The sequence below is a fragment of the Budorcas taxicolor genome, chromosome 17 (assembly GCF_023091745.1).
Source record: "Budorcas taxicolor isolate Tak-1 chromosome 17, Takin1.1, whole genome shotgun sequence".
Taxonomy (NCBI): Eukaryota; Metazoa; Chordata; class Mammalia; order Artiodactyla; family Bovidae; genus Budorcas; species Budorcas taxicolor.
The window spans coordinates 55,252,035-55,271,429 of NC_068926.1; the positions used below are offsets into that span (position 1 = coordinate 55,252,035).

The following is a 19,395-nucleotide window of genomic DNA, read 5'->3' on the forward strand; positions in this document are numbered from 1 at the left end:
CTTCACCGTCTGAGACCAACTGCTTTTCAAATGGAAATATTTTGGAAAGTAGTTATAAAACCATTAGTGCCTCAAATACAGTATTTACTGTACTGTACTGGCTGTTTCAAACCAATGAATATCCATTCAAAAGACAAAGCCAGATGCTGGTAGTGAGTGACTACACTGAGGAGGAAGATTCTGCTCAATAGTATTACTACAGTATCTCAATAGGCATGGGCACACAAATAGCTATTCTCTAAAAGCAATGGAAATTTTAGCTCAAAAGTTTCAGATCTTATTCCAAAGGGAGTATGCCAGAAAATGGGAAGAAAGGAATGTTTTTTCCACTTGTTATATCATGATATATTCAGGAATGTATGTATAAACAATCATTATGAACTTTTCACCTAAAACTTTAGCAAACTGGAAAATTGTTGAAATATATCTAAACTGTGTAAAATTTAGTGCGATAATTCAGTGATGGCTTTTCACACATAATTAGTTCTGGTTAAGACAACCCAATGACAGAAGATCATAACTAAAATCAAAAACCAAATTAGTCTGTCAACCTTTCAATTAAATTATGGATGGGTTTCTTGAAAGGTTTTCAAAATGTTGCAAGCACATCATTTAAATTTAAAGAGTATAATCAACAATAAAAGATTTTAAGTGTGGAAAAGTAAGATCTGGCAAGTATTTTATATTAAAAAAAAAAGTCACGTAAAATTTCTATGATTAGTGAACCAGTGGGAAAGGAGCATGCCTCCAAAAAGTAAGAAGAATGGTTGTTGCTGCCTGAGTCCTATTCCTATTAACCTACAAAATGTTATAAACTGTAATCTAAAGTTAAAAAAACTGAAAGTCTTTACATTCTTAGTCATTCAAAAAGTTTAAAGAGGTTTTAAAAAGGTCCATGCAACTGCATGTAATATTAACTTCATTCTCATAGGGGTTGTTGTCTTTTCAACTGTACAAATAAATTTATATTTCTCTTTTCCCACTCCAAAACAAACTGAAATCCCAGTGGGAAAACTTAAATGACAGTAAAGGAGTTCTCAGAAAAGTTCAAAACAAAATTCAGATCTCAATAAAACTGGTACTACTAATAATTAAAGGTGCATTTTGAAAAATATGAGACAACTCATTAATTCTATTCTACAAAATATAAGATGGGAATTTTATTTTAAATTCTCAACATTGAAAATGGTATTATTTTAGTACTTTAGACAGCTGCAAAGTTGACTTGTACAAAGTTCTCTGGACACAAAACTAAGATGGTAATTTTAGCTTCGTAGTCTTATATATATTGTTTAATTTTATATAGAATACTTTTATCACTGCATACTGATTACACTTACAGTATGACTCTGTCTAAAGCAGATCTAGTATTACACAATTTCGACCACTTAAAATACAGCATAATGAAGAAACACAGCAGTATTATAACAAATAGCAATCAAAAATATGCAATGTCAGTGGCCCCCAGAGTAAAGAGTGAGGGAGAATGTTTTCTTGCTAAAGAGTGCTTTCATTACGAAAAAGCCTTCCTGCATGCCTTAGGAAGAGTATACCAAATGATGTTACTGATGAGGAAGAGAAGCAAGATACCTTTCTCTACAAAAGATGCTTTCTGTTACACACATTATTACATTTTTAGTTAAAGAGAGAAATTTCAAGAACAGAAGCAGAAATGATTTGCCAAGACTTACAGACTAGGTCAGAGAGAAACAGATTCTTCTTTTTTTAAGATTCTTGACCCTCAACATCATAAAAGGCAGAGTTATTCTTAAACAGAAGTTTAAAACACATTAAGACACACACTGAGAAAAAACAAAAAGTGTTTCCTACCATACATCGCATGTGTCTGCTCATGAGCCCCGTACTGAGTCGCTGAAGAGGACACTAAACCAGGCTGGGCATGTGCTGGTGGTGCCATCATTCTAGCATTACCCTGTATTACAGGACTATAGACATGAGGATGCTGTGTTCAAATAAAAAATTAAGAGAAAACATTAAAGTTAGCGGATATAATCAAGTAGATTTTAGTTATGTCTTAACTTCATGGTTTGCAGGTTTCCAAAACTTCTAAATTCTAAATACAGAATTTAGAAAATTCTACATCAGTTTGTTTTTGGTTATTTTCTTTGAAACACCTATACTGATCAGCACCTTTCTGTTAAAAGGGGCCCCCAAATCCTTAGCTGTCTACCCCCACCATAGCACATAACACAAAATGTAAGGAAAACCCCTTTATCACACTGAAACTTACTTAAATGGAACAACAGTTAAGAGTTATTAGGTCATATCAGGCTTACTTGAGACTGATAATGTGGCACATGCTGAACAAGAGGCTGATTTGGAAACTGCTGAGGACTGTAGGCGACATATTGTGTGGAATAAGCTGGTGGGGTGGCCACAATTGGTGGGCCTGCTGCTGAGGCTGGGTGCATCATGGTACTCTGATGGTGTTGGTCTTGCCGTTGTTGGGGCATATTTGGTACTGCAGGAAAAAATGATGTAATATTAGAAAATAGCATCTCCTTAGCATAAAATACATGAACTGGTCCATAAGGCTCTGCATGATTTGACACTTCTGCCTGTCTCTCAAATGCCACGCTATTCCACACCCACCCCTCTTCTGTCACTATGGGCTGTTTCCTATCATCTATGCTATTCCTTAGCCTCAATCCCCAATTCCCTACTGCCAGGTTGGAAAATTTTTACTTGTCCTTGACGGGTCAGCTTGAAAGCCACATTCTCAGAGAGACACTCTGCGATGACCCAGAGTTGATCAAGTCCCTATAATTACAAGACTCTTATAGCATGATGAAACATTTCCCATATTATTTCTCAGATCATCCCTGTTTGATACACTAAATTATGCCATGGCTAGAGAAGGGCATTGGATTTTACTCAAAGAAAAACAAAAATATAACAAAAAAAGTGAAGAGAGACCCAACACTAATCTTAACTCCATCTTTAAAAATTTTCCACCACTAAACTCTTGCTCATTCCCATAGTTTTCACACACTATCATGTTGCAGGTTTCTAAATAAGAGTTCTTGCCTATAATCTGCCCCATTAAAGCTCTCATTAACAGTTTAGGTCAACTGCCGTCTCTGTAATGTCTTTCCCAGTCCCCCACAAAACAGCAAGCTACCTGCTCTGTGTACCTTTTTCTCACATGTTTATTACAGCACTGACTGTTGCCTGTGATGGGTTTATGGTGCTATGTTAACTAAATCACTCAAGGGAAAAAGCTGTAAACCACCAATTCCACAGGACACAAAGAATGTGTAACTTCATTATGTTCACAAAATCATCAGAACAAATTGGTAAGGTAGAGATAATTTTTTTTAAAACATCTGAAATTTTTGCTGAACATTTGACTGTTGCTGATATGTAGGAAAGCTGGTTATATGTACTTATTATCTGGTTAGAAAAGCAAGCCTGAAAACAGAGGAAACTAGTTAAGAATATTTTTCTGAATTCAATCTTGAGATTCCCTCATATTGAAAAAGCATATCCTTCAAGAAAGAAAAACCATCCCAAACTCAAATATCCAATGAAAGTTTGTCTATTTCTTTTTATATTTATAATCCTCACTTTTGTTTTCCCAAAAGCTAGTCAACTTTATGGATTTCTAAAAGAAAAATTCTAACTATAAAAACAATGAATACAACTGTAAATCTATACAGAGACAGACCTGGTTTTATGGTCGTGTCCCACTCCCTACAGTTTGAATCTACCTTCGAAACCACAGTTTAGATCGGCCATACTTTAGCCATTTCCTTTTGTCAATGGTTTTCAACTGGGAACAATTTTGCCTTTCAAGGGGCATTTGGCAATGTCTGGAGACATTTTCGGTTGTCACAGTTAAGGAAGGAGAGGACGCTACTAGTATCTAATGTGTAGAGGCCAAGGATGCTAATCAACGTTCTATAATACTCAGATCCCACCTTATTTAACCACCCCCCACCCCCGCCAAGAATATCTGTCCCCAAATGTTCCTGACTTCAGCATATTTTCAAACAAAACCCAATTTTTCTCACAGGATGCAAAAATGAGAACTGCATCATGTACCAAGAAGACAAAGAGGTAGTTTTGTGCAAAAAGATACTACTATCATGAAGGAAAGATATGCCCTATATGATCTATGGCTGTGTTTCAGAAGCAAGTCCTTAATTTTCCCTGTTATTTGATGGAGTAAAGCAGCAGGATATAATGTTAACATAAAGACAGCCAAGAGCCTTCATATACCACACTTCATAAATTTACTTCATGAGTAACTACTTAGAAGATACAATGGAAAGATGAACCCAATTTACATTAACAATAAAAAAAAGAAACTACTTGAGGCAAAAACTGAAAAAAACACTACTGAAGACAGAGAAACAGATTTAAACAAGCAAAAAGGCATAATTTGTTGGTGGATAAGAACACAAGATAAAGATAACAATCCTCCCCTAAGTTAAAGAATATATTTATAAATTTAATGTGGTTCTAATGAAAATGCCAACTGGCAAACTTAATGTTAACATCCAGAAGTTCATACTAACAGAATAACAACAGACCCTCATCGGTCACGGAGATAATAGGAAACCAACTCATTATTTTGAGAATTGCTTTGAAATGATGGGTAGTTTAGTAACCTTTCTTTTACAAGCTGTACCTCATGGTAACCAAACAGCTTAACAAGGTAATAGTTTTTCTTTATAGAAATAGTCTAGTTAACAACTGAAGAAGAGATGATAGAATGAGAATGTCATCATTATGCAATCCTTAGTGAAATAATGAATCTAGCACTAGACAGTCACTGCCAGTGCTGCTAAAACAAACAGAGAAGAGCTGGTATGAAATGTTATCCTGGATATATAAGGCAGCCAAGTTACTCCTACTATCCAAGAAAGAAAAAAAAGGAGATCAGACATTGACTTCTAATAAAACTACACACACCATCTATGAAACATTCCATGTTAAGTTAAAAAAAAATACAACCTAAACTTAACAAGTCTTTCTTATTTATATACTATCAGAGACCTACAGGGGATAAAGGATCACTTTAACCAATACCACAGGGATCCAATCTATGAAGTTCAGATGGTGGGAAAGAATGAAGGCCAAACAAATTGGAATTAAATAAGATGTAAAGGGGAAAACCTGAGGGGGAAACTATAAATAAAAAGGGTTAATATTCACAGAGAGATAGTAATCAAATGACGGAGAAGGCAATGGCACCCCACTCCAGTAGTCTTGCCTGGAAAATCCCATGGACAGGGGAGACTGGTAGGCTGCAGTCCATGGGGTCGCTAAGAGTCGGACACGACTGAGCGACTTCACTTTCACTTTCATGCATTGGAGAAGGAAATGGCAACCCACTCCAGTGTTCTTGCCTGGAGAATTCCAGGGACGGGGGAGCCTGGTGGGCTGCCATCTCTGGGGTCACACAGAGTCGGACACGACTGAAGTGACTCAGCAGCTTAGCAGCAGCAATCAAATGAAAAGTGTGGATTTTGGATTGTGGCTCAACAAGCCAACTATTAAGAAAAAATTTTTAAGGCAGTAAGAAAAATGTGCTTAGATATTTGATGGCAAGAAATAATTTATAATTTATTTTAGGACTATGCCAAAGCCTTTGACTGTGTGGATCACAAGAAACTGTGGAAAATTCTGAAAGAGATGGGAATATCAGAGCACCTAACCTGCCTCTTGAGAAATCTGTACGCAGGTCAGGAAGCAATAGTTAGAACTGGACATGGAACAACGGACTGGTTTCAAATAGGAAAAGGAGTACGTCAAGGCTGTATATTCTCACCCTGCTTATTTAACTTATATGCAGAGTACATCATGAGAAACGCTGGGCCGGAAGAAGCACAAGCTGGAATCAAGATTGCCGGGAGAAATATCAATAACCTCAGATATGCAGATGACACCACCCTTATGGCAGAAAGTGAAGAGGAGCTAAAAAGCCTCTTGATGAAAGAGAAAGAGGAGAGTGAAAAAGTTGGCTTAAAGCTCAACATTCAGAAAACGAAGATCATGGCATCCGGTCCCACCACTTCATGGGAAATAGATGGGGAAACAGTGTCAGACTTTATTTTTGGGGGCTCCAAAATCACTGCAGATGGTGACTGCAGCCATGAAATTAAAAGATGCTTACTCCTTGGAAGGAAAGTTATGACCAACCTAGATAGCATATTCAAAAGCAGAGACATTACTTTGCCGACTAAGGTCCATCTAGTCAAGGCTATGGTTTTTCCTGTGGTCATGTATGGATGTGAGAGTTGGACTGTGAAGAAGGCTGAGGGCCAAAGAATTGATGCTTTTGAACTGTGGTGTTGGAGAAGACTCTTGAAAGTCCCTTGGACTCCAAGGAGATCCAACCAGTCCATTCTGAAGGAGATCAACCCTGGGATTTCTTTGGAAGGAATGATGCTAAAGCTGAAGCTCCAGTACTTTGGCCACCTCATGCGAAGAGTTGACTCATTGGAAAAGACTCTGATGCTGGGAGGGATTGGGGGCAGGAGAAGAAGGGGACGGACCAAGGATGAGATGGCTGGATGGCATCACGGACTGGATGGATGTGAGTCTGAGTGAACTCCGGGAGATGGTGATGGACAGGGAGGCCTGGCGTGCTGCGATTCATGGGGTCGCAAAGAGTCGGACACGACTGAGAGACTGAGCTGAATGGTACCTTAACTATGGTTTAAAATAAGAAATAGTCTACAACTCTTAAAGATACATACAAAAGTATTGATTAATGAAATGACGATGGTACCTAGGCTAACAGTGTAAGGATATAAATGAACAGAACGTGTCTAAATTTTCATAATAAAAATTTACAATATAAAATAACTTTAAAAATGGCTTAAACATGAAAAACAAATGCAACTTATAAACCTCACTTGAATCCTAACTGGAACAAATTAACTGTAAAAAATATGTATTTCAACAATAGCCACAGAAATCTGAGGATATTAGGGAACTCCTGGTTAACTCTTTCTGGTATAATAATGGCACTTTCTGGTATAATAATAATAGTTTTTTGGGGTTTTTTTTTTTGCATTAGAAAAGGACTTTAATATGGAAGTGAGACAAGACAGGCAGATGTGCAGAGGATAACAAGTTTCTGGGCGCTAAAAACTGGGAAACTTTTGGAGAACTGTAGTGTTTTATGTTTGTTTTTACAAGACTCTTTAAGAATTATAAAATACTTACAAATAAAATAGTGTATCGAGGATATGCTTCAAAACAATCTGAGGGGGGGAGAGGTGTTGTAGATGAAACAAAACTGACCGTGAGTTTCTAACTGTTAAAGCTGAGTGATGAGTACTTTTACACTGATGTACTATTCAAACTGCTTTTATGTACATGTTTGAAATTCTCAATAAAAAGTTTTAAAAGTCAACTGATTTTTTAGTAGTCAACCTGAATATCAAGTTCATATGGAAAAATAACTGAAAGAAAAGTCAAAAGCACTTGAGGAAAAAAAAATCAATATTGGGAGTGGATGGGTGGGAAAGTAGTCTATCTAAAGACAAACAATTTAACAGAATGGAAGAGAAAATCCAGATATAGATTTAGCTATACATGGATACTTAATATAGGATAAAAATGGCATTCCGTAGCAGTCTGTTTTCTGATCTTAATGGAATGAAAAAATAAACAGAAATATCAATACATCCTAAATAACCAAATATTTGGAGATTACAAACACATTACTAAGATTTAAAGCCCTTTGGTTAAAGAAATCATTAAGAAAATATTCTGAATGAAATATGAAAATATAACACATCAAGTTTTAGGGATGTAGCTAAAGCAATGATTACAAATGTATAGCTAATGCAACGCAGGGGACATAGGTTTGGTCTCCAGTCAGGGAACAAAGATCCCATATGTCGTGAAGCAACTAAGCCCGTACACAACCACCACTGAGCTGGTACACTCCGACTAGGGAGTCTACAATGAAAGATCCCACATGAGTAAATGAAGATCCCATGTGCTGCAACTAAGACCCAAGGCAGCCAAATAAATTAATAAAATTTCTTGAAAAAGAAAAAAAATCAGTAATCATCAAAAAAATGCACATTAAAATTACAATGAGGTAACGGACCCACTAGACAGGCTAAAATTAAAAAAACAAACAATACCAAAGTTGGCAAGGATGTAGAGTAACCATAATGCTCATTCATGGCTGATCAGCTGAAATGTAAAATGACACAACCACTTTGGAAAACAATCAGTTTCTTATTAATTTAAAATTGCACTTACCATACAACTGAACAACTCTAATTCTAGATATTTAACCCAGAGAAATGAAAGCAAATGTTCACACAAACATTAGTTCACAAATGCTCTTAAAAGCTTTATGAGAACAACCAAAGACTGAAAATAATCCAAATACCCATGAACTGGTAATGGGTAAACCAACCATGGTATAATCATAAAAATGGAATGCTATTCAGCAATAAAAAGGAACAAAATGATGCAGATGATAATATGAAATATTCTCAAATCAGCTAGACAGACAAAAACACAACACACGATTCTCCTTACTAAAAAATGTCTAGACAAGGCCAATTTAATATAGTAAGAGAAAGTAGATCAGTGGCTGCCTGGAGTGGGTGGTACTGGAGTAGCTTTCATCAAAAAGTACACTTAAAGACATTTTATTGTATGTAAACTATAGAATAACAAAACTGGTTAAAGATTTTGGAGAGCTATTTGGAACAAGATAAACTGGATCCATACCTTATACTGTATATAAGGCAATTTCCAAATGAATCAGAATATCCCTGTTTGGGAATTAAGATACCATATGCCTCGGCCAAAAAAAAAAAAGTGTTAAGGAGGGACTTCCCTAGTGGTCCAGCAGTTAAGAATCTGCCTTGCAATGCAGGAGACATGGGTTCAATCCCTGGCCTGCAAACTAAGATCCCACAAGCTGCAGGGCAACAAAGAACCTGCCCACTGCAACTAAGACCCAATACAGCCAAATAAATATATAAATATACAAATTTTTTTTAAAAAAGGTCTAAGGAAAATCTTGATACAGTAATACATGGTAATTTCTAGGAAATACGATGTCTTCAAACAAAAACCCCCATGGGTGCAGTACGGTACATATAGTGTGCTTCACTTTGCATACGAGGGAAGAAAAGTAAATGTCAACAAAGATGCCAAGACAATTTAATGAGGTAAAAACACTTTTCAAACAGTGGTGCCGGGATGACTGGATATACACAGGCAAGAATGAATGTGGACTCTATCCTTATGCATGCGTGCTTGCTCAGTCGCTTCAGTTGCGCCCAACTCTGTAACCCCATGGACTGTAGCCCTCCAGCCTCCTCTGTCCAAGGGATTTTCCAGGCAAGAAAACTGGAGCAGACTGCCATTTCCTTGTCCAGGGGATCTTTGTGACCCAGGGATTAAACCCACATCTCTTATGTCTACCTGCATTGGCAGCTGGATTCTTTACCACTAGTGCCATCTGGAAAATTACCTCAGAATGTATCACTAACCTAAATGTTAAAAATGAACTCTTACTTAGAAGGAATCATGGTAAATCTCTGTGATCTTGAGTCAGGAAATGGTTTCTTAGTATGACACCAAAAGCAGAAGTGACAATCCAAAATACAAATAAACTGAGGTTCCATCACAATTAAAAACTTCTGTGCTGCAAAGCCCACCATCAAGTAAAAAAAAACAAAAACCACAAAATGGAGAAAATATCTGTAAATCTTATATCTGATAGAAGATCTATATATAGAATATATACAAAACTCTTACAGGTCAGTGATTAAGAGGCAAATAATTTAATTAAAACTAGGTCAAATATCTGAATAAACAATTCTCCAGAGACAGTATGGAAATGGCCAATGAAAAGATGCTCAACATCATCAGTCACTAGGGAAATACTAATCAAAACCATAATGAAGTACTATGTTATAACCACGAGGATTGTAACAGACAATAACAAGTCTTGGGTAAGATGTAGAGAAACTGGGACTCTTGTGTACTACTGGCAGGAATAAAAAGTGGTATAGTCACTTTGGAAAACAGTGAGGCACACTGTGAACACAGTAATTCCACTCTGAGAGAAATGAAAACCTAAGTCCACATACAAACTGTACAATGTTCAGCATCACTCATAATAATCAAAAAGTGGAACAATCCAAAGAATCATCAACTAATGGGTAAGTGCAATGTTACTGATATCTATACATCCATAAAAAGAAATGAAGTGTATAGTGATAGATGTTCCAACATGGATGAACCTTGAAAACATGCTAAATGAAAGAAGCCAGTCACAAAAGACTGCATACAATATGATTTCATTCACATGAAATATCCAAAACAGGCAATCTACAGAGAAAAGTGTATTAGCATGTACAGGATATGAGTGTGTACATGCATGGTGTGGGAGGAAAATAGTTACTGAAGGATATGGGGTTTCTTTCTGGAGTGATAAAAATGTTTTAAAATTGACTGGTGATGATTGGACAGCTCTGAGAATATCTTAAAAACCACTAAGCTGTATATACTTCAAGGAGATGAATTTTATGGCTTTCGAATTACAGTTGACCCTTGAAAAACACAAGTTTGAACTGTGTGGGTCCACTTACACAGATTTTTTTTCCCACAGTAAATACTACAGCACTAAACCATCCACTGTTGGATGATCTGTAACTATGAACACATAGGACTGACTATAAACTATATTCAGTTTCTGACTACACAGAGGGTCAGTACCCTTAACCCCCGAGTTGTTCAAAGGTCAACTATATAAACGAGAGGCCAACAATCCAAATAGAGCCATTTTTAAAAAAACAGAACATCTGCAAGGAAACAACTGTAAAACTAGATACTGTAAGGATAAACAGAAATTAATTTTAAATCATCAGCTGCTAAAGGTGGAAAGGACAATTCACTTAATGGGATGGAAGTGATGAGGGAAAGTACAAAGTAAGAGACTGGGATGAAAACAAGACTTTTCTAAACAACCTTTTTATGTAATTTTCACTTTGAAAATAAATATTCCACATGTAAAAAATAAAATTAAAATAATAAAAAAATTGTCATTACAAATGTTAACAAGTTCAATCAGGTTAACCTACCTAGGTGTCCAACTGTTTACCTAACTCAGTGACTACAGAAAATGGCATTTTCGAAGTATCATGGGTAGCAATTCCTGACTCTGAAAACTGACACTTAAAAGAATTCTTCGTGAGATACTAAAGAAATCTTAAATTTTATCTTGTAGAGCAACAGTTAGACCACAAATATTCTGAAAACATCTTATACACATTACAGGAAAATGTAAATAAGCCAGGCTCTAAGATGGCCCCCAATGATTCTGCCTCCTGGTTTCCACAACCTTGCATTAATATAGTCCCTTCCACATGTACCAGATTTGCTCCACATAATCAACAGCAAATGACAGAAATGAAGCTAGGTTACTTCAAAGGTTAGACTGTAAAACACACTGTGGCTTCCATTTAGGTTATTTCTCATTATGGGAAAAGCCAGCTGACATTTTCTGACCAGAACTATCCTGCCAACAGCTCTGAATCTGGAAGCAGATCCACTAGCCCCAGGTTAGATAACTCCTACTCTGGCCAACATCTTTTTGCAACTGCTTAAGAGACTCTAAGGAAGAATCACCTAGTTAAGAGGCTCCTGGATTGCTGACATTCAGAAACCATGTGAAATAAAATATGTTTGCTGTTTTAGGCAGCTAAGCTTTGTGATAATTTGTTAAAATACAGATATTATTAACTCAATAGCAATGAGCATACCCAATGACCAGAAAATGGTTTCTAAACACTATTTCCCAGCAAAGAGAATGAGAGTTGCTTGCAGGATTACTGATCCAGGTCTAGTGTTAGAAGATTAGCCTGAGACATCTTATTCATAGCAGAAAGGAAGTTATCAGAGACAAACGAGTAGTACCAAAAGCAGACAGGAGCCAATGTAAAGCGATCATTGATCAAAGATGGGACAATGAGAGAAGAGGAAAAAAAAACAATCGAAATACAATGGATATATATAAAATTATACAAGAACATATATGATATTATATAATATGTATATTAACAATATATAAAATTTTACATGTATTCATAACTTTTCTGTACACACTATTTCAAGATACCTAAACAATCCTGGTTAAAAAGAAGTCCCTTACTGAATGATTCTAGCTAGTAAGTGGAGAAGCAATGCTAGAAATTCAGAAATCACTGTTTTCAAACTCTTAATTAAAGTGCTTTCCAAAGTATGGTCCTGTACCAACAGGATCACTGGGGAATTGTGTTTTTGTTTTTTTAATAAATTGCACTAGAAAAGTAAATTATCAGGCTATGCCCCAAATCTACTCAACTGGAAATTCTGGGGATAGGGCCAAGCAACTTGTGTTTTTTTTTAAACAAACTCTCCAAGTGATTCTAATGTACACTAGAATTGAGAACCAGAGCCCTAATGAAGAGGCTTCTCAGATGGCGCTAGTGATAAAAAGCCCATCTGCCAATAAAGGAGACCTAAGAACTGCAGGTTCGATCCCTGGGTCAGGAAGATTCCCTGGAGGAGGGCATGGCAACTCACTCCAGTATCCCTGTCTGGAAAATACCATGGACAGAGGAGCCTGGAAGGCTACAGTCCATAGGGTCACAAAGAGTTGGACATGACAGCACAGAGCCCTAATGAAAAGATGCTGTTAAGTACCAATCATCAATAAATAAGATGACAGATTTGACAGAAAACTTTACAAATGGAGAGGGGAGGACCAGGCTATCACCACTTGAGCCTTTAATAAATCTTACCATAATTCCAAGTAGGACCAGATACTGTACCTCTTAAATGATCCAACATAGAGCACACACAAATATCTATCAAGTATTCTTTTTTAAAAAATATAAATTTACTTATTTTAATTGGAGGCTAATTACTTTACAAGATTGTACTGGTTTTGCCATACATCAACATGAATCCGCCAAGGGTGTACACGTGTTCCCCATCCTGAACAACCCCCCACCGCCCTCCCCGTACCATCCTTCTGGGTCATCCCAGTGCACCAGCCCCAAGCATCCTGTATCCTGCATCGAACCTGGACTGGCGACTAGTCTCACATATGATATTATACATGTTTCAATGCCATTCTCCCAAATCATCCCACCCTCTCCCTCTCCCACAGAGTCCAAAAGACTGTTCTATACATCTGTGTCTCTTTTGCTGTCTCATATACAGGGTTATCGTTACCATCTTTCTAAATTCCATATATATGCGTTAGTATACTGTATTGGTGTTTTTCTTTCTGGCTTACTTCACTCTGTATAATAGGCTCCAGTTTCATACACTTCATTAGAACTGATTCAAATGTATTCTTTTTAATGGCTGAGTAATACTCCATTGTGTATATGTACCACAGCTTTCTTATCCATTCATCTGCTGATGGACAACATCTAGGGTGCTTCCATGTCCTGGCTATTATAAACAGTGCTGCGATGAACACTGGGGTACACGTGTCTCTTTCAATTCTGGTTTCCTTAGTGTATATGCCCAGTCTATCAAGTATTCTTATCTCTTCCCATAAAAGTTACACCTGAATGTAATCAATGACATCACAAGAAGAGACAAATCTAGAATACATGATATACTACGTAACAATCGATTTCTATCACAAAGCAACAGCAGGGGTAAAAACAGGAGAAAACAAAGACATATAACAAATGTAATAATGTGAAGATCTTATTTTGATCCACACTCAAAACAAGCCAACTATAAAAATATATTCCTGTCTCAATCAGGGTAATCTTATTATGATGGTTATTAGATGATAAAAAGGAATTAGTTTATTTTTATAAAGTGTGATAACAGCACTCTGGCTACCTAATAAAAATTTCCATATTTTTAATATGATACACCCAAAGTATGTAGAAATGAAACAGCAGGCCCTCAGAATAAGATTATCCCACAAGATAACTTTAAATGATCTAAGGTAGAATTATTCCAATAGGTTTCAGTGTTCTAAAGGAAAGACAAAGGATATCATATATTCTGTTTTTTTGGCTGCTTTGTGAGGCTTGCCAGATCTCAGTTCCCAAGCCAGGGATTGAACCCAGGCCCTGCCACTGAAAGCGCCAAGTCCTAATTAAGCAAGGGACCACCAGGCAATTTCCCCTCATACATGTTCTTTTTTAAAAACAGAATTTTAATTACTAACATGCACAAAACTGCAATTGCTTCAAACACTGAGTAAAGCTTATTAAGAAGTGAAAAATTTTTAAGTTACCAAATGATTCGAGTCCCACTCTTGGGCATATATCTGAAGAAAACTCTAATTAAAAAAGATACACGTACCCCAATGTTCACTGCAGCATTTTATTAAGAAGGGAAAACAAGAGCTACTTACTACCTATCTATCTGGCCATGCCATGTGCATGGCATGTGGAATCTTAGTTCCCCAACCAGGGACTGAACCCAGAGTCGTGGTAGTGAAAGCACAAGTTTTAAACCAATGTACAGCCAGGGAAGTCTCAGAAGTAACTTAAATGTCCATGAACAGATGGATAAAGAGTGTTTTGATAAAGAGTAAATGGATAAAGAAAATGTGATGCATATGCAACAGAATGCTACTCAGCTATAAAAAAGAATGAAATAATGCTATTTGTGGTAACATGGATGAGTCTAGAGATTATCATATTAACAGTGAAGTCAGAGAAGGACATTTATGATATCACGTATGAGAGTCTAACATAACGACACAAATGAACTTATCTATAAAACAAACAGACTCAGATAGAAAACAAACTTATAACTACTGAAGAGTAAAGTGGTAGTCGAGTGGTGGAGATGGCAGAATAAATTAGGGACTTGGGACTGGCAGATACAAACTACTATATATTAAATAAACAAACAACAATGCCCTACTACATAGCATAGGGAACCAAAGTTAGTCTCTTGCAATAAACTATAATGGGGGAAAAAAAGTGAAATTTTTGTGATGGAGGTAATTACTGGGCACTGAGAAGTGACTTTATTATACAAACCATTCTACTTTCTATTCTCAATAAAATGATAGAAACGACTGCTCTTAATTACCTAAATGGCAAAAGGAGGAACCTTTTAATTTTTTCAACAATACAGTATTTCCTTTTAAGATAATTATGTGTTTTTTTTCAATGAAGTCTCTTCTGCACAAACACAAGAGTACTAGATAGCAACACTCTCATTTTAAAGATGAGGAAACATTTCTCTAATAGCATTTTGACAATTTCTGAAGTGAGCCATCTCTGCTCACAAAGAAATTTTAAATTTTTTGGAGAAATTACATATAAGAATGTGAGCAAAGAGTTAATTCGGCAAACCATCTTTACAAATTTAACACTGAATATTTCAAAATTCAATTATTTTTTGTGAAGAGGATCTTGAAATTCACAACTCGTGAGTACTTCTCCTCCCGTTTTTGTTCATAAAAATCTATTTAAATACCTGATGTTAAGTAACGTTGAACATCCAAAAGTCAATGAAGTTTTATGAAAAGTCAAAACTGAACCACAGATATTTACTCATTATAAAATGAGTTATTTTATTCATGCAGCATGCAGACTACAAGCAAACACAGGCAGGATTATTCTCACCTTTACCTGCTCTATATGTCTTGGCTTGATTGACTGGCATGGGCGTCATAGGTATAGGATACAGAGGCTTAAGGAAATAAAAAGAAAATGAAGATTAAGCTCTCAAGATATTAGGAATGTATCTTACCACTCTCTCCTAGTTGTATATTGCTAGAGAGCTAGCTCTAAAGTTTCCTGATTCTTAACAGTCATTAAAAAGATAAAATTACACCCACAGCTAAAAGGACAAATCCCAAACTACAGTAAATCTAAATCATCTTTCCAACCAGAAAACATTTTCATATTTAGGTCCTTATATCAACAATATACCACACTGCATGCCTCCACTTTTTAGAGAAAAATTGCAGGGATCGGGGGGAGAGGGTGACTCGCCACACAGCATGTGGGATTTTAGTTCCCTGTGCGTGTGCTTAGTCGCTCAGTCATGTCTGACTCTTTGCGACCCCACGGACTGCAGCCTGCCAGGCTCCTCTGTCCATGGGGATTCTCCAGGAGTGAGCTGCCACACCCTCCTCCAGGGGATCTTCCCAACCCAGGGATTGAACCCTGGTCTCCCTCACTGCAGGAGGATTTTTTACCATCTGAGCCACCAGAGAAGTGCCTTAGTTCCCTGACCAGGGATCAAACCCAGGTCCCTTGCAGTGGAAGCACAGAGGTCTAACCAGTGGACCCCCAGGGAAGTCTCATGGCTCCACTTTTAAATATCTCTGTTATACCCTCACTGCAAGTCACTGTGCACCTACAGAATACTTGGTGTCAAACATAAATAACTTACAGAGGATAAATGAACAAGTCAAATTCTATGACTTACTTGTACGCCCGGGCTCACGGGGACTGGATACATCATATTTGGTGCAAAACAAACAGGCTGAGTATAAACTGGAGTTGGCTGCTGATGACCCACCATAGATGGGCTAGGTTGTGCTTGAGGACGAGGCGAAGTTGGGGTGGTAGAAGGCTTTGGCTACAAAAACAAAAATCAACTATCTTAAGGTGAAAAGGTAACTATTACTACAATCTGAGGACTGGTTTCCCCCATCTGTCTCAGTTTTACTCACTGTTAATTAGTATCTCTTAATGAAAGTTATCTCACAGAAAATAAACCTGCCAGTGTTTCAAATAAAAAAAGAAATACTTGGTAGAAAGTTAATGTAAATGTTATATCAATTAATCAACAATGCTATTAAAAATAGCAGTAATATCTTTAAGAACTGGAAAAAAGTGTTTTTAAAAATTAAAAAATACTCTTTTAAAAAACATCTTTCAAAGTCAGGAAAATAATAACTATATCTATGAACCTGAGAGCCTAGCAGGCCAACCATCTTTAAACTCTGAGTCAGAAAGATTAAAAAATTTGCCTCAGACCACATTAATTGATGATAAAACTAGGACTTTTTTCTTATAGTTCAAAAATATACATTAATTACCACATAAGAAAAAGGAACTTTAACTAGAAGTTGTTTCAGCATACTGTAACTGAATTTAGATGGCAGGTATGGGAAAAGAAGTATTACTACTACTAATTTTTTTTTTTAAAGAGACTAGATTTACTTCAAAGAGAGAGAGAAACTTACCTGAGAAAAGGAACGAGGGTTGAACTCCTTTGCATTGGGATTCAACGTTGATTTCCTCACTTGCCTACACCAGAAAAAAATAAAGGCCAGTGAAATCTGCATGGAACTTATGCTACTATAGTCTTTTATACCTGACAGTTTTTAAAAAACTGCTAAACTTAAGTAATTCTCACTAGATCATTCTCTGCCTTAGAACACACACATACATGCTTCCCACTGCTTAATCTGATAACTGCTAGTCAAAAAAGGACAATTTTTTAAAAAGTGAAATATGCAAAGCTTCTCTCAAAAGCAACCAACAAAAACAACCCGAAGACAGTAGCCCCTTATAAAATATATTTAAAAGCAATCCTTAATATATCAAGTCTCTAGCATGTAGTAATTTTTTTCTGTGACAGTGTTTCCTATACAAAGTATCTTGGGAAAAATCATGACTGTAATAAACACTTTTGCCTCAAATCAAGAATAAGTGCTCCCTGACATATCAACAAGCTGAATTCCAAAAGTTCAGCTGTTTAACACTGTTGTAGGGAATGCAGAACAAATCAGTCAATGGTGGTGTGATTAGATTCTAAGACTGGCCCACAAAAGCCCCACTTAATTGATAAGAGGCACCAAAATTTTCTCTCTTCTTGGCAGTGGCAGTTCTTAGCTCTAGCAGCACAGCAAGGAGGTGGGTACTGACTAGCATACAGGGGATATCAGTTCGAAAGCCAGTAATTTTTCAACTCCTTGTACATTTATAAATTAGCCATTCTTAATTTATGCATAGAGTTTTTTTTTTGCCAAGGGATGGAAAAACATGGCAGGAGGGAAGAGTATAGGGTGCAATGACCTAACTGACTTAAAATGTCATTTGTTAAGACCAGTTGCATTTAAGTTGAGGGCTAAATATAAAGCAGTCTAAAAGTCTAGATAAATTCTGGAGTTGGAAGGTCTTGGACACTTTGAGGAAAAGTGAAGCAAAAGGGTGTGCTAAATTCCAGGTTTACTCACTCAGCTGCGTCTTTCTTCTCTTCTTTATCTTCTTTTTCTTGTTTACATCCTGGACTGGAAGTCTGAACCCCTTGGGATGTGACCTCAGGTCCCCTCTTGTGCTCCGTGTTACTGAGGACTGAAGGGGAAATGCTGGGGCTGCTCGGCTTGCTGCTGCCACTGGTGCAGTTGCTGCTATTTTCAATGAAAGAATCCTTAGCATTTGGTTCAATTTTGTCTTTGATCAAATCTCTTGATTTTTCTCCCTCTCTATTTTTGTTTAGCAGCTGATCCATAGATTCAGAAGTAGAACTTGGCTGTAACTAAATAAAGGAAATAATTACACTTAAATATTTTAAATAACTCTAGTAATCATTTTTTCCCATGAGCACAAACTAGTATTTGTAAGCATGAAATATTCTGAGTAACGCTTTGTTCATACAAGTAATGTTTTCATTATAAGGCAACAATAATGAAATGTCTATACAACCTAACTATAGTCATGTAAGCACTCAAATGTCCTAGCCTGAAAACTTTGTATTGAGTGCATACCATGTGTCAGAAATTGTGTGTGCTGGGAATGGAAATATAAAATAGTTCCTATCCTCCCAAAGCTTTCCATCTGGATGAGATCAGACACTAACCAACTATCATAAATGGGGATTCCAGAGGAAAAAGCAACTCATGGAAAGAGAAGGCTTCTCAATGAAAATGTCATTTAAAGTGTCAAAGATATTGGGGATTTGGGGAGAGTTTCAAAAAGGGAGTAATACACTAAGTAAAAGAAAAGAAACTGCATGTTTAAAGACCCAAAAGAAAGGGAAAAGATGGCCCTGTGTGAAATAGCAAAGTACTGGTAACTGGAGCAAGAATGGACACAAAGTGAGTCAAGAAACGATAAACTCACCCAAGAGGAACAAGATGATAAAAGGACTTGAAAGCTATGCTCAGGATTCTAGCTTTTAATTCTCAGGATAATGAGAAGTCACTGAAAAATTTTAAGCAAGAGTTGCAGTTCACAAAGATGAGTGTAGCAGCCCTGTGGAAAATGAACTGGAGGAAGCTGAGTAAGGGTGTAGAGAGACTGTTATGCATGTTGGACTAAGACCTGGGCTTGACCTTGAGAAGAGGTGGGTTGGAAATCCTGAAGTAAGTGGATTCAGAGGGAGACCTGACTAGACATGCAGGTCAGTTAAGACTTTATAACCTATAAGGTTTAGGAAACCACA

The 19,395-nt window shown here is 36.8% G+C and overlaps 1 protein-coding gene across 2 annotated transcripts in view; it reads right to left on the bottom strand.

The window, feature by feature from the left end:
• ATXN2 (ataxin 2) overlaps positions 1 to 19,395 on the bottom strand; it is a 100,526-nt gene that overhangs the window by 10,995 nt on the left and 70,136 nt on the right. The window contains exons 15-20 of one of the 2 annotated variants that reach the window (XM_052654401.1): positions 18,188 to 18,489; positions 17,192 to 17,255; positions 16,429 to 16,581; positions 15,624 to 15,684; positions 2,298 to 2,482; positions 1,831 to 1,963 (exon numbers count right to left, since the gene is read on the bottom strand). In XM_052654401.1, the coding sequence (XP_052510361.1) occupies positions 1,831 to 1,963; positions 2,298 to 2,482; positions 15,624 to 15,684; positions 16,429 to 16,581; positions 17,192 to 17,255; positions 18,188 to 18,489 (898 nt within the window). Of the gene's footprint in view, positions 1 to 1,830; positions 1,964 to 2,297; positions 2,483 to 15,617; positions 15,685 to 16,428; positions 16,582 to 17,191; positions 17,256 to 18,187; positions 18,490 to 19,395 lie in introns of both variants that reach the window. The other variant, XM_052654400.1, reaches the window with a different exon arrangement.